This window comes from Meriones unguiculatus, chromosome 10 (assembly GCF_030254825.1).
Source record: "Meriones unguiculatus strain TT.TT164.6M chromosome 10, Bangor_MerUng_6.1, whole genome shotgun sequence".
NCBI classification, from domain to species: Eukaryota; Metazoa; Chordata; class Mammalia; order Rodentia; family Muridae; genus Meriones; species Meriones unguiculatus.
The window spans coordinates 100,552,434-100,571,548 of NC_083358.1; the positions used below are offsets into that span (position 1 = coordinate 100,552,434).

Genomic DNA, 19,115 nt, shown 5'->3' on the forward strand with positions numbered 1-19,115 from the left:
GAACACAGTGTTGTTACAGTTTTAACTGGATGAAAAAGAGCCTTGCTTTGTTCATTCCTGTATTTCTTGCTCAGCTCTTCTGAAGTACTCTTTCCCCCAGGTATTTCTGATAGTATCTATGATTTGAATACCTTTTTGTGTATCATTATATGTGAGCACTGTTTCTGATGCTCTGCCATGCCACTGCTGGGAACATTGAATGCTGCCCCCGGCAGCATTTTCCTAATAGATTCCATAAAGCTGCAACACCTTGTGTGTGCCACTGTGACTATGTATGTGCACCTGCAGTAGCCTTGCAAAGACCCTCAGGGAAGTATTGCCTTTGATATGAGTCCTTTCCTTCAGAGCCTAATAGAAAAGACTTAGAACCAGGCATTCTTTGCATCTCCTTGCCAAAAATGAATAAAGTCCTTATATGGATTATGAAATTAAAAACCCTAGATAGAAGAAATTATAGTCATAATATTGAAGACAAAAGACTACTTGGAAGGGGAGGAGATGAGGGAGGGAGGATGGGATTGGGAGAGAATGAGGGAGGGGGCTACAGCTGGGATACAAAGTAAATAAACTGTAACTAATATTAAAAAATAAAAATTTATAAAAAATAGAAAAAAGACTACTTGGGTGTTTTAAAGCTAGATTTTAACATTCATGTACTATTCCTTTTCTCTTTCCTGCTGCATGTGATCAGGGTCTGGACCTGGTGTTTCCAGGTTCTTGGCATCTTATTCAAGGAATTGAAATAAACGCATGAAGATTTTCAATGGAAGAAAACTTAATTCAAAAAGGAAACCATCATACAGATCAGGAAAAATAGTCACTCTACATCTGGCCACATGAGTGAGACCACTCAAGGGCCCCAGATTACTTCCGGGGGCTGCATTTATGGTTTCTAAAGGAGGGAAGAGTTTAGGTACTAAGGGGTGGGCCAAGAGGTTTCCTGTTTTGATTAACAGGCTTGCGTTATGTGAATCTGCACACTGGCGTGTCCCATCCCATGATACTTTTGATTTTTATTTATATTTATGACCAATTATTCTTAGCCATAAGATGATAGATTTCCCCCAAACGTTAACTTGGAGGTTACAGATTACCTTATTGGAAACACACCCAAAACTAGTTAGGTCTTATCAACTTCCTATCTTCCCTACCTGAAAGGAGTTTTTGATGATTTGCCAAGGGGAGAGAAACTTACTTGGAGCGAGTGGGAGTCCTAGTTGGCCAGCAAGTTGCTAGGTGAGCTGTTGGAAGATGGATGTGTGTCTAGTTGCTAGGTGAGCTGTTGGAAGATGGATGTGTGTGTCTAGCACATTCAGGTTAAGGGTCTGGGTTGCCGGCTGTGCATTGATAGAAAAGGAGTCCATATAGGCTGGGCATGGTGGTGAATGCCTTTCTTAACACTCTGGAGGCAGAGGTGGGGAGATCTTTGTAAGTTCAAGGTCAGACCAATCTACGTAGCATTTTCCAGGCCAGTGAGATTCTGTTTAAAAACAAAACAAAAACAACACAAAGGTAAGTTTTTGTAGCCCAAGGCAAGTGGAGTTCCAGGTAGCAAAGCTATTCCTTATGTTTGTCTGTCTTATCTTCGTTAGAGCCTTCTCTGGAACTTTGCCTTTCCATTCATCCCTCCATCATTCTCTTACTTGCAAAAGAACACAGAATACATTTTTTTGTAGTACTGGGGATTGAACCCTGGGTCTTGTGAATACTAACGAAGCATCCTACCACCAAACTATATCTACCGTATCTCCAAACCAAGAAATCCTTTTTCCTTTGTTTTTTTGTTTTTTGTTTTTTGGAAATGGGAGTCTCCTGTAGCCAGGCTGGCTTGAAATTCAATGTATAGAAAGGATGATCCTCCTGCCTTGTCTCAGTTAGGTTTTCTATTGCTGTGAAGAGACACCATGACCACAGCAACTCTAAGAAAGGAAACTATTTAATTGGAGCTGGCTTACCTCTTAATTTGAAGGCAGCAGGGAGTGACAGTGACACTTCTGAGACATCAAAGCCAGCCCCTTTAGTGACACGCCTTCGCCAACAAAGCCACAGCTACTCCAACAAGGCTACATCTTCAAATAGTGCCAATCCCTATGAGCCTGTGGGAGCCATTTTTATTCAAACCATCCCATGCCTCCACCTCCCAAGTGTTTGGGATTGTAGGCATTCACTACCGTGCCCTACCTCTACTTTTACTTAACCTGTCCACACTCCCTTTGCCGTTGTTTTCCTTGGGGCCTTTTAGTTTTCATTGTTTGTTTGGCACGCACTCCACCACTGAGCTATATATCTCCAGTCCTTTTTCTTTGTCTGTTTTTGTTTTTCAAGACAGGGTTTCTTTGTATAACAATCCTGGTTATTCTGGACTCGCTTTGTACATCAGACTGGCCTTGAACTCACAGAGCTCCACTTGGAGCTGCCACCCTGAGTACTGGGATTAAAAGCATGTGCCACCATGCCCAGTTTAAAGGTCTTTTTTGTTTTCGTTTTGTTTTGTTTTTTTATTTTTTGAGAAAGGGTTTCTTTGTGTAGCTTTGGCTGTCCTGTATTCGTTTTAATCTATTTTGTTTTTTAACTTCTTTTTACAGTGTGTGTGTGTGTGTGTACCATGACAAATCAAAGACGACAATTTGCATGATGTTGGTTTCTCCTTCCCTTGTGTGAGTTCCAAAGATTGAACTTGAAACATCAGACTTGCCAGCAAGTTCCTTTTCCCACTGAGCCAACTCCTTTGCCCTTTTGGTTATATTTTGTAGCCCAGGATGTCTTTGAATTCACAGAAATCTGCCTCTGGCTACTTATTTATTTTGGTTTTTTAACAGGTTCTCTCTATTACGTAGTCCTGGCTGTCCTGGAACTTGCTGTGTAGATCAGGCTGGCCTCAAATTCACAGAGATTTGTCTGCCTCTACCTGCCTCCAGAATACTGGGATTAAAGCTATACATCACCATGCCAGGCTCTTTAACAACAGTTTATGACTTATTTTCATCATTATTTGGGAGGAGGAGGAAGGTATGTGCACATGAGTGTAGTGTCTGCACAGAGTTGGATCCCATGATAATTCCATGTAGTTGGAATTACAGTCAATTGTAAGGGCCGCTACCCCACTCCCCATGGAAACCAGAAACTGAGCTCAGATCTGCAAGACCAGTCTGTACTCTCAGCTGCTGAGACATCTCTTCAGCCGCCTTTACAGCATTCTTAATTGTTCGCTGCCTCTGGCAGAGGAGAACAATTGTTCTCCTTTCCAGCTGGGTTACTATAATTCTTCACAGCTATGTTACTCAGTTTTGAGCAATATGTAAAGTTTATCTTTATTATTGCTTGTGTGTGCATATTTTAAGTCATTGTGAGATGCAATAGGCATCTGAGTGAACCATACATTACTGTGTAAGACAAAAGCAAGAACGCTGCATCAAAGAAAGATGGTGGTGTTTTTTTTTTTTTTAATGGAGAGACTTTGCTTTGTGATTGTATTGCATTGAAATAACCTGTTCGGTGTTTATTATGTGTTAAGTCCTTCATAAATATGCATTCCTGTCAAAACATCCCTAGGAGTAAATTGAATGTAATACTAATATAATAATAATAATAATAATAAATAGAACCAACTGTCCAGAACTAATAATTAGTAGGGTGGATACAGTGTTGATAATCTGTTTTCAGAGCTTGTATCCTCCGTAGGACCTTGGCTAGGTAGTAGGTGAAGATGCTGAGCAGTTCTTCTGATACAGTGGCACAGCAGACCAAGTTGATACCATGTCAACACAAATACCTTCATAGCTATTGAGACATCCAGATGCTCTGGTAGCATCATAATTATTGTTAAATCAAGGTACTGGTCTTTTGAACTTCTTTAAGCATGCCACCAAAAATTATTACATAAAATGTGCTAAAAAGACACTTTGAGAATCATGGCTTTACAATTGGAAAGATGATGAAAATGGCCATAGGGACCGGCTTCCACCTTTAATCGTAGCACTCAGGGAGGCAGAGACAGGCAGATCTCTGAGTTCAAGGCCAGCCTAGTCTGCAGAGTGAGTTCCAGGACAACCAGGACTACACAAGAAATCCTGTCTCAAAACAAACAAACACACAAACAAAAAGTTTCTTCTGTGGGTACCAGACATGCATGTGATGCATGTACACACATGCAGCAGAACACTCATGCACATAAAATGAGTCCTCTTTTAAATAAAGCTTTGTGCTGTGATGGTTGATTAGAACAGTGCTTGCCTACAGCATCATTCTGGCTAACTTCTTTCAAAAGCAAATTTCAGTGTTCTAATGATTCTTTGTAGAGTCAAGAAACAGTGAACTTGCTGTGGCTCAAATCTTAATTTTCCTGTTATGCTAAGTAGTATGATTGATCAGGGTACTAAATCCATCTTTTTTGGGTACTCATTTAAGTTGAAGAAACTAATTATAAAAATGAAATAATGCAGGGGATGGAGAGATGGCTCAGAGGTTACGAACACTGGCTGCTCTTCCATAGGTCCCGAGTTCAATTCCCAGCGACCACATGGTATCACACAGCCATTTGTAATGAGATCTGCTGCCCTTTTCTGGCAAGCAGGTGTGCATGCAGGCAGAGCATTGTATACATAATAAATAAATCTTTAAAAAAAATGAAATAATGCTAAGTGAATACAAAAGAAGCTAGATTTCTTCTAGCTTTGTAGGCACGTGGGAAATTATAATTTTTAGCATACAGCTATATTTGTTCTATAATATATATATATATTCCATCCGTCCCTGTAGTGCTGCATATTAAACCTAGGCCCGTGTTCATATTGTGGAAGTGCTTCACCACTGGTCTGTACATGCAACCCTTTTTTAAATTTTATTTTTATTTTGTGTGGTTTGCCTGCATGTATGTATGTGCACCATATGTGTGCCTAGTACTTGCAGAGGCCAGAAGGGGTCAAGGATTTCTTGGAACTGGAGGTTACAAACTGTTTTGAGCCACCATAGGTTCTGGGAAGTGGCCTTAACTACTGAGCCATCTCTCCACGTTACCTCAGTGCAAAACAAAGATAGCTTTGAATTTGTGGTCTTTCTGCCTCTCTCCTAAGCAGTTAGGATTAAACCTGGCCTCACAATACTTTAAACTTTTTGAATATGAAATTAGAAATAGGGAAGATATTTATGTGATCCAAAAAATGTTAATAGTTAAAATGTTTTATAAAGATTTACCAACATGTCCCCACAATTTTTCTTTGTCTCTGTAATTCTGCCTCAGCTCTTTAAATATTCAGGTGGATCTGCTAATTAAACCACTAGTGTCCTTTCCACCCTTCTGTACATACTTGTCGCATTTATGATAAGATTTGACTTTTCTTAATCTCCACTGAGATTTAAATTTTATTTACTTAAAAAAGTGGATGGCTTAAGGCATAGCATTTACTTTAAATGCCTAAATGAACATTTAAGATACATGCTCAGAAATCTTACTAAAATTCTGGGTGTTTTAGAGCCCAGAATGAGAACTAGGGGATGATTTCCTTCTAACTCAGTGCTTAGAGACATAAATAAAATGAAAATGGTTGGGAACGATAACTATAAAATAGACAGCTGTTGTGTTTTGTTTGAGATGGGGTCTCTCTCTATGTAGTCCTAGCTGCCCTGGAGCGTACTATGTAGGCCAAGCTTGCCTCAAACTCACAGACATCCCCCAGCCTTCTGCCTCCTGAGTGCTAGAATTAAAGGCATGTGCCATCACGCCCAGCTTTTTTCTTTCTTTTTAGTAAACTTTTATGCTTAAGTATGCCATTTTTAGGCAGTATGATATGAACTGGTATACAGTGTTGACTTCTATTAAGGAAAAAATATTTGGTATGCGTTAAAATGTAAAACACTGTGCAAGATTGTTGCCATGAAAAAAAGAGTATGCTCTACTCCTAATGCAGTAAGGACAGCTAGGGTTTATAGCCAGTGGGCAGAGATTTGGGATCAGTAGATAGAAAATCATTAGAAAGACGTCAAAGACAAGGCAATTCTTGGTGAAGGCAGGCCAAGCTTATATGTAACAAGGCAGTGCAATGAAGTGCTTGTTAGTAAAAATGAAGATGAAGTTTAATAGAAGACAACAACTTGTGGCAATCACTTCTCCCACCATGTGTGTCCTGGGGATTGAACTGGGATTGTCAGGTGTGGCAATAGGAGTCCTTATCCATGGAGCCATCTTACCACCTCAGTTCTGAAGCAAAATGATCGTTTTGACTTTTAAATTTACTATTTATTGTTTTACATATCCCTCCTTCCCATTTTTCTTAGAGCTACAGATTTCAAAAGCAAAGCTTTGAGTCAATTTTTACCAAAAGGAGGGGAGGGGACATGACACATCATAGGCCAGAAGATTGTCACAAGTTCAAAGCTACCCTGTGCCACAGAGCAAAAACCTGCCTCAACAAAACAAAAATAACCCAAAAACAAATTTTAGCCAAGCATCATACTCTCTCTTTCTCTCTGCGCCTCCCTCTTCTCCCTTCCAACTCCCTCTGTCTTTACACATACAACATAAAAAACTAAAAAGGCAAAACAGAATCTATGACACAAAAATACTCTGGATTTTTACTCTCTGTTAATACGTATTATAGTCAAATGCCTAGACTTCAGTTTCAGCTCACCCCCTAGACTTAGACAATCTCAGATTGTGGTCTCTTCCTGCTTACCTTAATAAAGATCAAAAGAAAAGCTTTAATGAAAGTTATGTAAACATAAAATGGTATTCATTTGTTTGCATTAATATAGGGCACTCACCAGGACAAACATAACACTTTGGCCAGAAGTTTGTATACCATGACCCCATGGGGCAAATCCAGTCTGCTGTTTGCTTTTACAAAGCCTGAAACAAAACCAAAAGAGTATTATCTCTTGATGTAAAAATTTTGTGAAATACACATTTTTGCATACAAAGGTTTTTGATCAGTCATGTTTGTTCACTTTGTGGGACAGAAAACGTGACTAACCATCCCGAAAGCACTTACCCTCTGCCTCCTGCATTAGCTATTTGTTGACCCCTGCTGTGCTTTGCCGGGGGGGGGGGGGGGGGGGTGTTTAGAGGAACTGGGCAATAAACAGTTATATGTTTAGCCATGACAAGTTCCTTAAAGAAAAAAGCAGGTAAATGGCCTAGAATTGAATGGGCAAGAAAGGAACAACAGTTAATTTATATGTAAGGTAGAAGAATGTACTGTATTAAATAAATAACGTTAAAAGAGAGCCTTTTTTTTGGCAGTTCTGGGGATCTTTGTATGTAATGCAAGTACTCAATCACTCAATTTCTAAGATAGAAATTAATGACTATGCAGTCTAGAACAGTGATCCTCAGCTTTTGTAATGCTGTTCATGTTGTGGTAACTCCAACCATAAAATTATTTTCATTGCTACTTCATAACTGTAATTTTGCTGCTGTTATGAATGTAATATCTGATATGCAGTTGGTGATCCCTGTGAAAAAGTTGTTTGACCACTCCAAGAGGTTTGCCCCACAGGTTGAGAACCACTGCCCTGGTAGCTTATTTTTGGCAAAAAGCAACAAAACTGCAGGTAGTTCTGAGACAGGTTCAAAAGCTAAGTAGTAGGAAATAGAGCTGAGGAGGAAGAGGAGCCTAATAGGCCATAGATCCAATTTTAGTGTTCAGTTTAGACTGGGTATATAAATTCCTACTACTTTGAGCTACTTTTATGGCATTGCATTCAAAGAATGAAAAATCAATTTACACTTGAAAGGCTGTCGATATTCTTGATGATCTCAGATGCATGGCGGTTGCTTTTTTCCAGCACTTGAACCAGAATTCAATACTGCTACTTGATGTTCTCCTGTCACTGTTACACACTTGAGCTCTTTTCTTTAGAAAAAAAGAAGAGAACCTTTGGAGTACTTTTCTCTTTAAATGTAATCTCATTTAGCAGCCTCTCAGCCTAAATTTCCAAGACCCTCTTTAGATAGGAAATGAATATGGCAAGCTCTTGGTCGAAGAGACTATTTTACCTTCCTTGCTGCTGTCAGCATGCTGACATACCTTCTTTCAGTCTTTTGCCTTCTTTGATGATTTTTATGTTTGTTTTATGTCGTGTGTAGAAGTGTTTTGACTTATGTAAGTACACCATGTGCATGCAATATCCAGAGGCCAGAAGAGGGCATCAGAACCCTCTGGAGCTGGAATTACCAGAAGATGTCTCTGAGTGGCCATATGGGTGCTGGGAACCAAATCTGGCTCTTCTGCATGAGTATTAAGTAATCCTAGCCTCTGATCCTTTTTCCAGCCTTTCTTAGTTTATTTTGATTTTGAGACAAAGTCTCACTCCGTAGTCCAGGCTCAAACAGCAATCCTCCTGCCTCAGCCTCCTGAGTGCTGATATTAGGGTTGTGAACCACCACATGTGCAACTTGGTTCTTTTCAATTTTGATGCCACTCATCTTTTTGTTTGGTTTTGGTTTTTGGGTTTGTTTGTTTGTTTTTGTTTGTTTGTGTGTGTTTGTTTTTTAAGACAGGGTTTCTCAGTGTAGCCTTGGCTGTCTTGTTGTAAACCAGGCTGGCCTTGAATTCACAGAGATCCACCTGCCTCTGACTCTGGGATTACAGGCGTGTGCCACCATGCCCAGCAAAGGAGGCAGATGTCTGTGATTTTGAAGCCAGCCTGGTCTGCGTTGTGAATTCCATTAGGAGCAGGACTACATAGAGAAGCACTCTTTCAAAAAAAAAAAAAAAATCAAAACAAAAAAAAAGGAAGGAAAGAAAACAGATTTCATTGTTCAAAAAATATGTACTAATTTCTTAACTTACTGATATCAACAGTCAATGAGTGCTTAATATTTCTGTGCCCATCAACCATTGTTTTATATACTGAGGAGGATATACATTAGAAAATAATATTTCAGCATTTAATCTTTTAGTTTTGTTTTTACACAGTAACTGGCTGGCTTGGATGTCACTAATGTCACCCAGACTATCTTTGAACTTGAGGCGATCCTCCTGTCTCAACCTTCCAAATGCTGGGATTATAGGATCAAATGAGCCACTACATTCACAACTACATTTAGACTTTTTGTTTGTTTTGTCTTATTTTATTTTAAGTTTTCCCGTTCGTGATTTAATTTTTAAAACATTTCATTTACTTGTTTCGTATGAATTTGTATGAGTAGTTGCAATCCACACAGGTTAGCAGACAATTTGAGGGAATGGTTCTTAGCTTCCACTGAGTCTGAATTTCAGGGATTGAACTCAGGTCTTCAAGCTTGCCATTAAGTGCTTTCTCTACCCACCGAGCCATCTTTGTGGCTCCCATGTAGGTTTAAGTAGTGTACTAACACATTCAGCTTCCAGCTTATTTTCAAAAGGCTTGTGGGACTGTTTTTTGTTTGTTTTGTTGGGGTTTTTTCCTGCTTAAGAATGACTTGAAGACCTGTGAGATAACCCAGTGGGTGGAGGTACTTGTGTACAAGCTGATAACTTAAGTTCTTCCCTGGATCTCACAACGTGGCAGGAAAGAACCAACTTCGGAGTTATCTTGTGAGTTCCCTCCACATACCTTCCATAACAAGTGCATACCTGTGCATACACACACACACACACACACACAATGACTTGGCTTTCATATAATCATAAAGAACTTAAAATTGTATGAAAGTGCAAATCTGGAAATAGGAGCTGCCTTACCTGTTAGATAATCATCTTTGCTCTACTTCAGGAAATTTAACATCTTCTTGAGTGGCACATTAAATATTAGGGAGTTTTCACTGTCGTTTTTGCCATAGTATGTTAGAACTATCCTGAGAAATTCCTTTGAAGTTAGGTATTGCCTTAGTCAGGGTTTCTATTGCTGTAGCTAAATGAAACACTATGACCAAAAGCAAGTTCTTCATCATTGAAGAAAGGCAGTGCAGAAAACTGAAGGCAGGAACTGATGCAAAGGCCCTGGAGGAGTGCTGTTCACTGGCTTGTTCCTCCTGCTTTTTTATAGAACCAGGACCACCAGCCCAGGTATGGTACCACCCACCCTGAGTGGGGCCTTTCCCCAGCAGTCATTAAGAAAATGCCCTACAGGCTTTCTTTCATACAGCCAGACTTATGGGGGCATTTTCTTAGTTGAGGTTCTTTCCTATGTGTTGACTCCAGCCCATGTCCTGTTGACAAACATTAGCCATTCCAGGCCTGCTAATTATCATCATTCCATCATGACTGTCACTATCTCGATCTGTGTGCAGATATTGTCAAATGCCAAATAGAAGCACATCTAGAGGAACTGCAGGAATAAGGAGAAAAGACCTAGAACAGCCTTAGCACATCCTAATTAAGGGATTGCTATCTAGCCTTCCATTTACACAAAGCTGTAGGCAAAAATAGCATTTATTCTCAAAATATAGCATCGAGAATGAACACTGAGCTAGTCAGAGTGTCTCACACCTGTCTCACATCCCAGAATTCATGTGGCTGAAGCAGTAGTTCAAGACTAATCTGAGCTACATACTGAGTTTGAGGCAAGATTGGACTAGATGAGATCCCATCTCAAACCCTTTTCCTTTACCTACCACACCTCCAAAAAGGCCAGCAGCCCTACAGGTGGCCTACTGCCCTTAGGCCTATTCAAAAGATCAGGTGTTCCTGGAGGGTGTGATGGCACATACCTCTGGGAGGCACGCAGGTGGATCACTCTAAGTTTGAGACCAGCCTATTGTATTTACATAGTTAGTTCCAGGGCAGCCTGGGCTATACAGAGAGACCCTGTCTAAAAAAAAAAAAAAAACAAAAAACAAAACAGAAGCAGCAAGTTTTCTGTTAAAAGAACTAGGGACAGGTTATATAGGTCAAATGAACAGGAAAGCTAAAAGGAGTGCCAAACAAGGAGAGCTGATATTCTCAGAGAGACAGTTGTACATACTTAAAAGGAAATCCCTAAAAATCAGGAAAGTAAAAACTTGGGAGTCAAAATAATCTGAACAGCAAACTGGGCACAGCTGAAGAGCATGTTAGCAAACTGAAAGTGAGCTGCTCAAAACATAAAATGAAGTTAAATATAGAAGAAAGAATGAAATGCACGATCGATTCTAACACATTTAGAATGGCTTAGGTTGAGCTTAGAAGGAGGCCAGAAGAAAGTTTCTCCATAATGCTTTATTCCTGTAATGAAGAGTTTGAATAGAACAAATGATAGGAGTCAGCTTTGTCCTGCCTTTAAAAATGATGCTTAATTTTCCTCATTATGTGGGTTGCTTTGGAATTCTAACCAGTTATCAGATCAAGGAAACTTATTCTGACGCTTCCAAAACCTAGTAATTTGTTGGTTTCTAAGATACTTAGTGTTGAGTTTTATCATCTTCTTTGGAGTAAAATTTAAAACAATCATGTTTTTGCTCTTCCTCCTCCCTCTCCTCCCCATCCTTGAACTCACTCTGTAAGCCAGGCTGGTCTTGAACTCACAGAGATCCGTATGCCTCTGCCTCCAGAGTGCTGGGATTAAAGCCACCACTGCCTGGCAGTTTTGTTCCTTTTAATTTGTAAATCACATTGTTAGTACTAAATCTTGCATTTAGATAAATGCTCTTTGATATTGGTATTTACTTGAGAGATCATAGATTGCTTTATTTGTGATTGTTTTACATTTTGACCAAAACTGATTAATCAGTTTTTAAAAGAAAAAAATTCAAGAAGCTGGAAATACGGCTCTGTGGATAAAGGTATTTACTGCTGTTGCGGAAGACCCACCTTGGCTCATTCCCCAGCACCCATGTGGCCATTCACAAGCCACCTGTGAATATGCCCTCTTCTGGCCTCCTCAGCCTCCAGCACAAATGTGGTACACAAAAACATGCAAACACACACATATTTAAAAATAAATGTTTTTTAAAATTCAAAGTGGCTGATAGCACATATATTATAAAATATATCTGTAATTGATAGAAATAGCTTTGGCGTGTTTGTGGGAAAAATCTAAAGGCTTCTAAACAGTTAAGGTTTAAATGAATTTTTATTTCAAGAGCTATTGTAGGCAGGGAATGTAGCTCAGTTGGTAGAGTGTTTAGTGTGCAGAAAGCCCTGAGTTATATCGCAGCCCCACATAAAGTGGTTGTACACACCTATAATTCTTGTAGAAAGAAGGGTAGGCAAGATCAGTTATATAGCAACTTTGAGCTAGCCTGAGCTACAATGAGATCATGTTGCAAAAACAAAAAGCAGGAGAGATAGTTCAGCTATTAAGAGTCTTTGCTGCATCTTGCAAACAAAGATGAATTACTGGTTATGGACAACTTACAGTTGCCTCTAACTACAGCTCCAGAGATCAGACAACCTCTGCTGGCCTCTGGTACCAGCACACAAATAAAGATAAATAAATCTTTAAAACAAACAAACAGCTGGGTGCGGTGGCACAGGCCTGTAATCCCAACACTTGGGGAGGCAGAGGCAGGTGGATCTCTGTGAGGTCAAGGCCAGCCAGGACAGCAAAGCCAGTCCAGGACAGCCAAGTTACACAGAGAAACCATGCCTTGAAAAAAACACAGTTGCTGGAAAGATGAGTCAGTGGGCAATAGCACTGGCTGCTCTTCTCGAAGACTGGTATTTGCTTCCCAGCACCCACAAGCCAGCTCAGCTGTCTATAACTCCAGTTACACGGGATTTGACAGTCTATTCTGGCCTGTGGGCGCTGCATGTGTGTAGTGCACAGACACGCATGCAGGGAAAACACCCAAACATGTAAAATAAAAATAAAAGAGGGAAAATTTTTAATTATTTGTCTTGTTTGGCCTTTTTCCAGGGTGGGGTGTAGATAAGGCTCCATATATGTCCAGGCTGCCCTTAAACTCAAGATGTTTCTACTTGTGCTAAGATTAGATGGTGCCCAGCTACATCCAGCTATGTCTTTTCACAGTATACACTTATTATAAATTTTATTTTTCTGTAGGTACGCATAGCTGCTAAATTCATCACCCATGCACCCCCAGGGGAGTTTAACGAAGTATTCAATGGTAAGTAAAGATTAATATTGAGCTGTTAGGAGTCCTCCTTAATCATTGTCATTATTTAGCTTTCCCTTTTTTTATTTTATTATTTTTTTTCCTTTTTAAATTTTTATGCCATTTATTTATTTGGGGGCGAAGGGGGACCAACTTGTGAGAATCGGTTCTCTTTTCTACTGTGTGGGCCCTAGGAACTGAACTCAGTTCTCAAGCCTAGCAGCAAGCTCCTTTATTTGCCAACCTGCCTCACCAGCCCTTTCTCTTCTTAAATTTTGCTCTTTTGTGGCCCAGGCTGGCCTTGACCTCTAGAATGGTGGAACATGGGCATGCATCAACACACTTACCTGTGTGTGCTTGCTGTTTCCGATAATTACAGCCTGTTACAGCTTTCCTGAAGAAATCAACATTCAGAGACATTGAAATAGTTTGTTCAAGGCCACTCAGCCACTGAATGTGGCCAGTTGTAGTGGCGCATGCCAATAATCCCAGCACTCTGGGAGGCAGAGGCAGATGGCAGATTTGATCTCTGGGAGGCAGAGGCCAGCCTGGTCTACAGAGCGAATTCCAGCACAGCCAGGGGTACACAGAGAAACCCTGTCTCCAAAAACTAAAAAAAAGGAAAAAAAAAAAAAAGGACTCAGTTCTAGGTTTGAAGCATGTACTTAGCTTTGCCAAGTCCATCAGTTAGGATCCCACTCTCAGGTGAGGAAAGACTTAGGTAATTGACAGCTCACATGTGCAGTTCCAGTGCTGGGGAGGCAGGAGGATTGCTACAAGCTCTAGTCCAGTCTGGACTAAAGGCTGTCTTAAAACTAAACATAAATGAAGAGATTTAAAATAGCTTCATGTTTTAAAAGAATGACAAAAAATTGCCTTTTAAATTTTTTCACTTTTTGATTCCGCCTATGCCTTTAGTTTTATCACAAAAGGTAAAAGCTTCAATTCTCACTGCCTTTCCTCAAAAAGTCTATACTACATGACATTTCCCAGGACTAATATGGCAGAACTGATTGAATCTGAAGTTTATTAAAATTTCAGATTTACTTGGACAGTGGTAGCACATGTCTTCAATAGAAGCACGTGGGAGGCAGAGGCAGTCAGATTTCTGAGTTTAAGGCTAGCCTGGTCTACAGAGTTCCAGGAAATCCAGGGCTACACAGAGAAACCCTGTTTCAAAACAACAAACAAACAAAAATAAATTCAGATTCATCCAGAAGTGGTAGCCCATGCCTGTAACCCCAGTACCTAAGAGACAGAAGCAGAATTACTCTAGTTCAGACTAGCCTAGGGTACACAATGAACCTTTGCTTCAAAAACAAAAACTAAAGACAAAATTAATTAAATTACAGGCCCACCTTTATTTTCTCCTTAAGATTTTCATTTATTAGATCTAATATTAGGTGAGTATGGTGGTACATACTTGTAATCCCAGTACTTGGGATGGATGCTGAGACAGGAGCATTATAAATTTAAGGAAACCTGCTTACTACATATTGAGACCTGGTCGCAAAACCAAACTCAAAACATGAAAAGAGGTCTTGGTTTTCAGATGGTTTCTCTGTACCAGGTATGGTGGTGTACACCTATAATCTGAGCACTTGGAAGGGGGAGGCAAGAGGATCAAAAGTTCAAAGTCTTGCTTGTCGGAGGAGGCCTTTAATTCGAGCACTTTCGAGGCAGAGGCAGGTGAATATCTGTGAGTTTGAGACTAGCCTGGTCTACAGAGTACATTTCAGGATAGCCAGGAGAAAGAGAAACCCTGACCGCCCCCCCCCCCAAAAAAAAGAAAAGAAAAAATACAAAGACAGAGAGGCAGACCAAGAGTTCAAAGTTTTAGCCTTAGCTACATAGTAAGTTTGAGGTCAGCTCAGTCTGCAGGAGACCCTGTCTCAAACAAATTCACAAAAATTTTCTAATGTAGTTCAGTTGGTAGAGGGCTTACTTAGCATGCACAAAACCGTAAGCTCAGTCTCTACCACAGCATAAACTGAGCATGGTGATCATAAGTTCAAGATCATCTGTAGCTGCTATGAAAAGGGAGTTTGAAGCCAACCTGAGTTTGAGATACTGTCAAGAAGGAATGATGGGGAGCAGGATTGAGAAATGAATAAAGTCCATGAGAATTTTTGTTGGATTATGATAGCAGACATAATTCTACAGGAACCTATGAACACTAGTGTTCATTACTTGTTAGCATGTTTAGAATTTCCACACGTGGAATGTACCTGAAGACTCATCTTGCAAGCCCTGAATTTTTTAAAAAAAGTATTCTAAAAGTGGGCTAAGATGTTTTGAGTTTGTTCTGTACTCAATATTCCAATGCTTTCCTCCTCAGATGTCCGGCTACTGCTTAATAATGACAATCTCCTCAGGGAAGGGGCAGCACAGTAAGTACCTCTTAAATCGGCGGTTGGGAATACAGCTCAGTAACGGCGTGGCTGGCCTGCGTGAGGTACTCAATACCATTCCGCACTGTAAACAAGTGTGAGGTACTCAGTACCATTCCGCACCGTAAACAGTCTCAGTCCATCCCACCTACAGTGTTGTTCTAACATTGGATCAACTGGCGAGTTTTATTAATCCACAGTTCATAGCCCTGTTGATTCTGGTCCGGATGAGATAGACCATCATGGTGTCATAAACATGTGACAGAGATTTCTTGCCTAATGGCAAACAGAAAGCACAGACAGACAAACAAGGCCTCAGACAAGATACAGCCCCCAAGTATGTGCCCCTAGTGACCCACCTTTTCCAGCTAGGGCCTACCTCCTTAAGTTTCTAGAAACTCCTAAAATCACTGCCAACTGTGGACCAGGCCTTCAAAACCAAGCCAAGACGGTCTTTTTAGCTATAGAAAACTGTTTTAAGAGCTGTTGCCTAGGAAACATTTGGGGACCTTTTGTGGTTAATACTTCGTGTCCAAACCATAAGTCTTGTTTGCCTTTCTTTTTCTTTCTTTCTTTTTCTTTTTTTCCCCTCTCTCTCTCTCAAATTTATTTTGGTAGAGGAAACATGTTCCCCCTAAAATGTTTGCATCCTTAAAACTTAATATATAAAATTGCTTTTTAGTTTTGACTACATTTTTTTGAATAAAGCAGAATGTTTGTAGTCCATTTGGAATTTTTTAGTTTTGGAAGGCAAGGTCTCATTATGTAACTGTAGGAGCTCTGAGCTTGCTATGTAGACCAAGCTGGCCTCACTTGCTCTCAAAGCAATCTTGCCTCTGACTCTGCAGTGCTTAGATCACAGGTGTGCACCACCACGCCTAGACGTAATGTAAAATCTTTTTAAACTACTTACAGAAAAATTAGCCTGCTAATAAGGATTGATGAAGCTTTGTTGGCATGCTTTTTAAAAAAACTTTTATTAATGTTTCTTATCTTTTTCTCCCTACTCCACTCCAATCTCTTTCCAACACTAGGTAGGAGAGAGAAAAGGTTAGTGGGAGAGAAGGTATAGTTCTCTTAGCTGCTTCTTGCTGGTTAGGGTCGTAGAGTTTCTTGGAGCCGGTCCAGTCCTCCTTTCAGGAGATCTCCAACTTTATCTCAGAAGCAGCAAGGGGGAAGCAGGGGCAGCATTGTTCTTTCTCGGAGCTCCCACACTCTCTGGGTTCTGACATTTAGTCTCTCTCCAGAGTTCTCAGATTTAAACTATCTGCAGCTGGCAAAGAGCTCCTCTCAGAGCCCACATGAGGCAAATAGTCTACTACTGTGGACCATCTGAATCATTCCCATATCCCACACCTCAGACCAAAACAAAAAGATGTTTATATCTACAACAAAGCTTCACAAACTATAGAACTAATTATAGGATAAAATCATGATTATTCTCTCTGGCTACAGCATCCTGTGACCAAATGCTGGCAGGCTAGCCTTCCAAAATACCATTTCCAGCCAGGTAAAGTCGGGTGTGCCTGTAATCCTCACACTTACAAGGCAGAAGCAAGAGGAAGAGGAGCTCAAGGCCAACCTCAGCTACAGAGCAAATTGTAGGCAGATGAGATAAGTGGGATGATGTCACACACACACAATATTATTTTCATTCCTTGTCCTCAAAAACATAGTGGTGAGGCTTGTTTGGTTTGGGGTTTTGTTTTGTTTGTTGTCTAAAATCAAATGTAAACAGTGTGGCTTTCAAGGATCCTTGATAGCTGGAGTTGTCAGTTCTTTCTTCTTCCCAAAGTTACTGTTTACCCAACTGGCCTAGAGTCTTTTTGTAAAGAGGAAATCTGAATTGGATATTGCTGAAAAGAGGTGGACTGGGGAGAGCAGGAGTATATACATGCAAAACACATAGCTATCATAAAGTTGTTTTGGTTTGTTGTTGTAGTTACTGAGCAGGGTGCCACAAGAGCCATCAAAGCAGTGGTACCTCCTTCCTGCTCCATCCTGCAGCTGCCTACCATACGGTACTACCACAGAAACTGCCAAGATGGCGGCACTTCTTTAGCCCACAGGCCATCATGGATGCCCTTGCATTGGGACACAGTCCCACCTTAGAGCTATGTGGTTCCTAGACTCCAAACCCTAGGATACCTTTCCTCAGAGCTTTAACAGTTTCATTGGAGAGGCCTTCTCTCCTCAGAGCTGTGTGGTTCCTGTGTTTTCAAGTTCCAGGATACCTTTCCATTCAAGAAGGGAGGCCAAAAGCTACATCATTTTAATTTTGGATATAGAAAAGTGTTTTAACACTTGTTGCTTAGTAAACAGTCATCTGCCTTGTCTATGCTGCTTTTGTGAGTAGAGTCTGTTAACCTAGGTTTTCTAGACCATCACTATAATTCAGATCATGAATGATACTGTAGTTGTAATTTACTTAGCAAACCAAGGAACACATTGAAGATAGTCTGTATATGACTTGACAGATTACCACTGATACTGGGGTGGAATGCCACTCAAGTGATTGAAGGCAACCATGGTATTGCAAGCTTGTAATCCCAGCATTGGGTAGTTGAAAACAGGATGATTACTGTGTTCAAGGCTAGCCTGGGCTAAAGAGTAAAACTCTTAACTCAGTGGTTCTCAATCTTCCTAAGGCTGAAACCTCTTAATATAGTTCCTCATTTTGTGCTGACCCCCAACCATACAATTTTTTTCATTGCTACTTCATAACTATAATCTTGCTACTGTTGTGAATCATAATGTAAAATATCTGATAAGCAAATAGTCATAGGCGATCCCTGTAAAAGGGTTTTGAACCCCACCCTTCCCAAAAGGGGTCATGTCTCACAGGTTGAAAAAGGCTGCCCCAACTTAAAACAAATGCAATAATTGTCCTGATTTCTAATTAGGACTGGTAGCCAGGTGCAGTGACACAGCCTGTAATCCCAGCACTTGGAGAGGCAGGGGCAGGTGGATTTCTGTGAGTTCAAGGACAGCCTGGTCTGCAACTTGATTTCAGGACAACCAAGGCTACACAGAGAAACCCTGTCTCCGAAAACAAAACAAAAGCATGATTATGTCCCTATGTAGTTCAAATGATCCGGCTGTTTTGATTGCATTGACAAATACTAAAGCTGTGTGTGTTCATGTTCAAATTCTTACAGATTTCTTGGAGAACCTACTTTTTAAAGAAAATTTTTCAAGAGCCCAAGTCTGTACTTATATATTTATCTTTATTTATTTATTTTTAATATTTTAATAGGGATGAAAAGTTTATCTTTAGCTGGCCAGTGGTGGCACATACCTTTAATCCCAGTACTTAGGAGGTAGAGGCAGGTGAATCTCTGAGTTTGAGGCCAGCCTGGTCTATAGAAAGAAGTTCCAGGACAGCTGGTGCTATAGAAAGAAACCCTGTCTTGAAAGAAATAAGAAAAGTTCACTTTTATCTGCAATGTAATGCTCCAGTCTCTTGGCTAGACTCTTCATGGTGCCAAGTACATGTTATTTCAGTAACCCTCACCATCATTATTGCATCCTTTATAAGCTGAAGGAGGCTTTATTATAGTTGGGTATAAAATATGCATAGATAATCCATTAGATCTGCCTAGCATTTACTTTCTTTCCTTTATTTTGGCACCAATGCTTCTTATCGTAGATCCTTTCCCTGATAGTGCCTAGCACTTCTGGTATAAGTAGAGTGTTTTAGGTCACATTAAAGAGTGCGTTTTGAGTAAGCTGACATTGTTAAGAGTGTTAAACAGAGAGTGACATGAGAG

General features: G+C 40.3%; 1 protein-coding gene across 1 annotated transcript in view; it reads left to right on the forward strand.

Annotated features, from left to right (window-relative positions):
- Nucleotides 1-19,115, forward strand: part of Capza1 (capping actin protein of muscle Z-line subunit alpha 1) — a 40,943-nt gene that overhangs the window by 5,832 nt on the left and 15,996 nt on the right. Inside the window, exons 2-3 of the mRNA XM_021634230.2 lie at nt 12,904-12,967; nt 15,294-15,345. Of these exons, the coding sequence (XP_021489905.1) occupies nt 12,904-12,967; nt 15,294-15,345 (116 nt within the window). The remainder of the gene's footprint in view (nt 1-12,903; nt 12,968-15,293; nt 15,346-19,115) is intronic.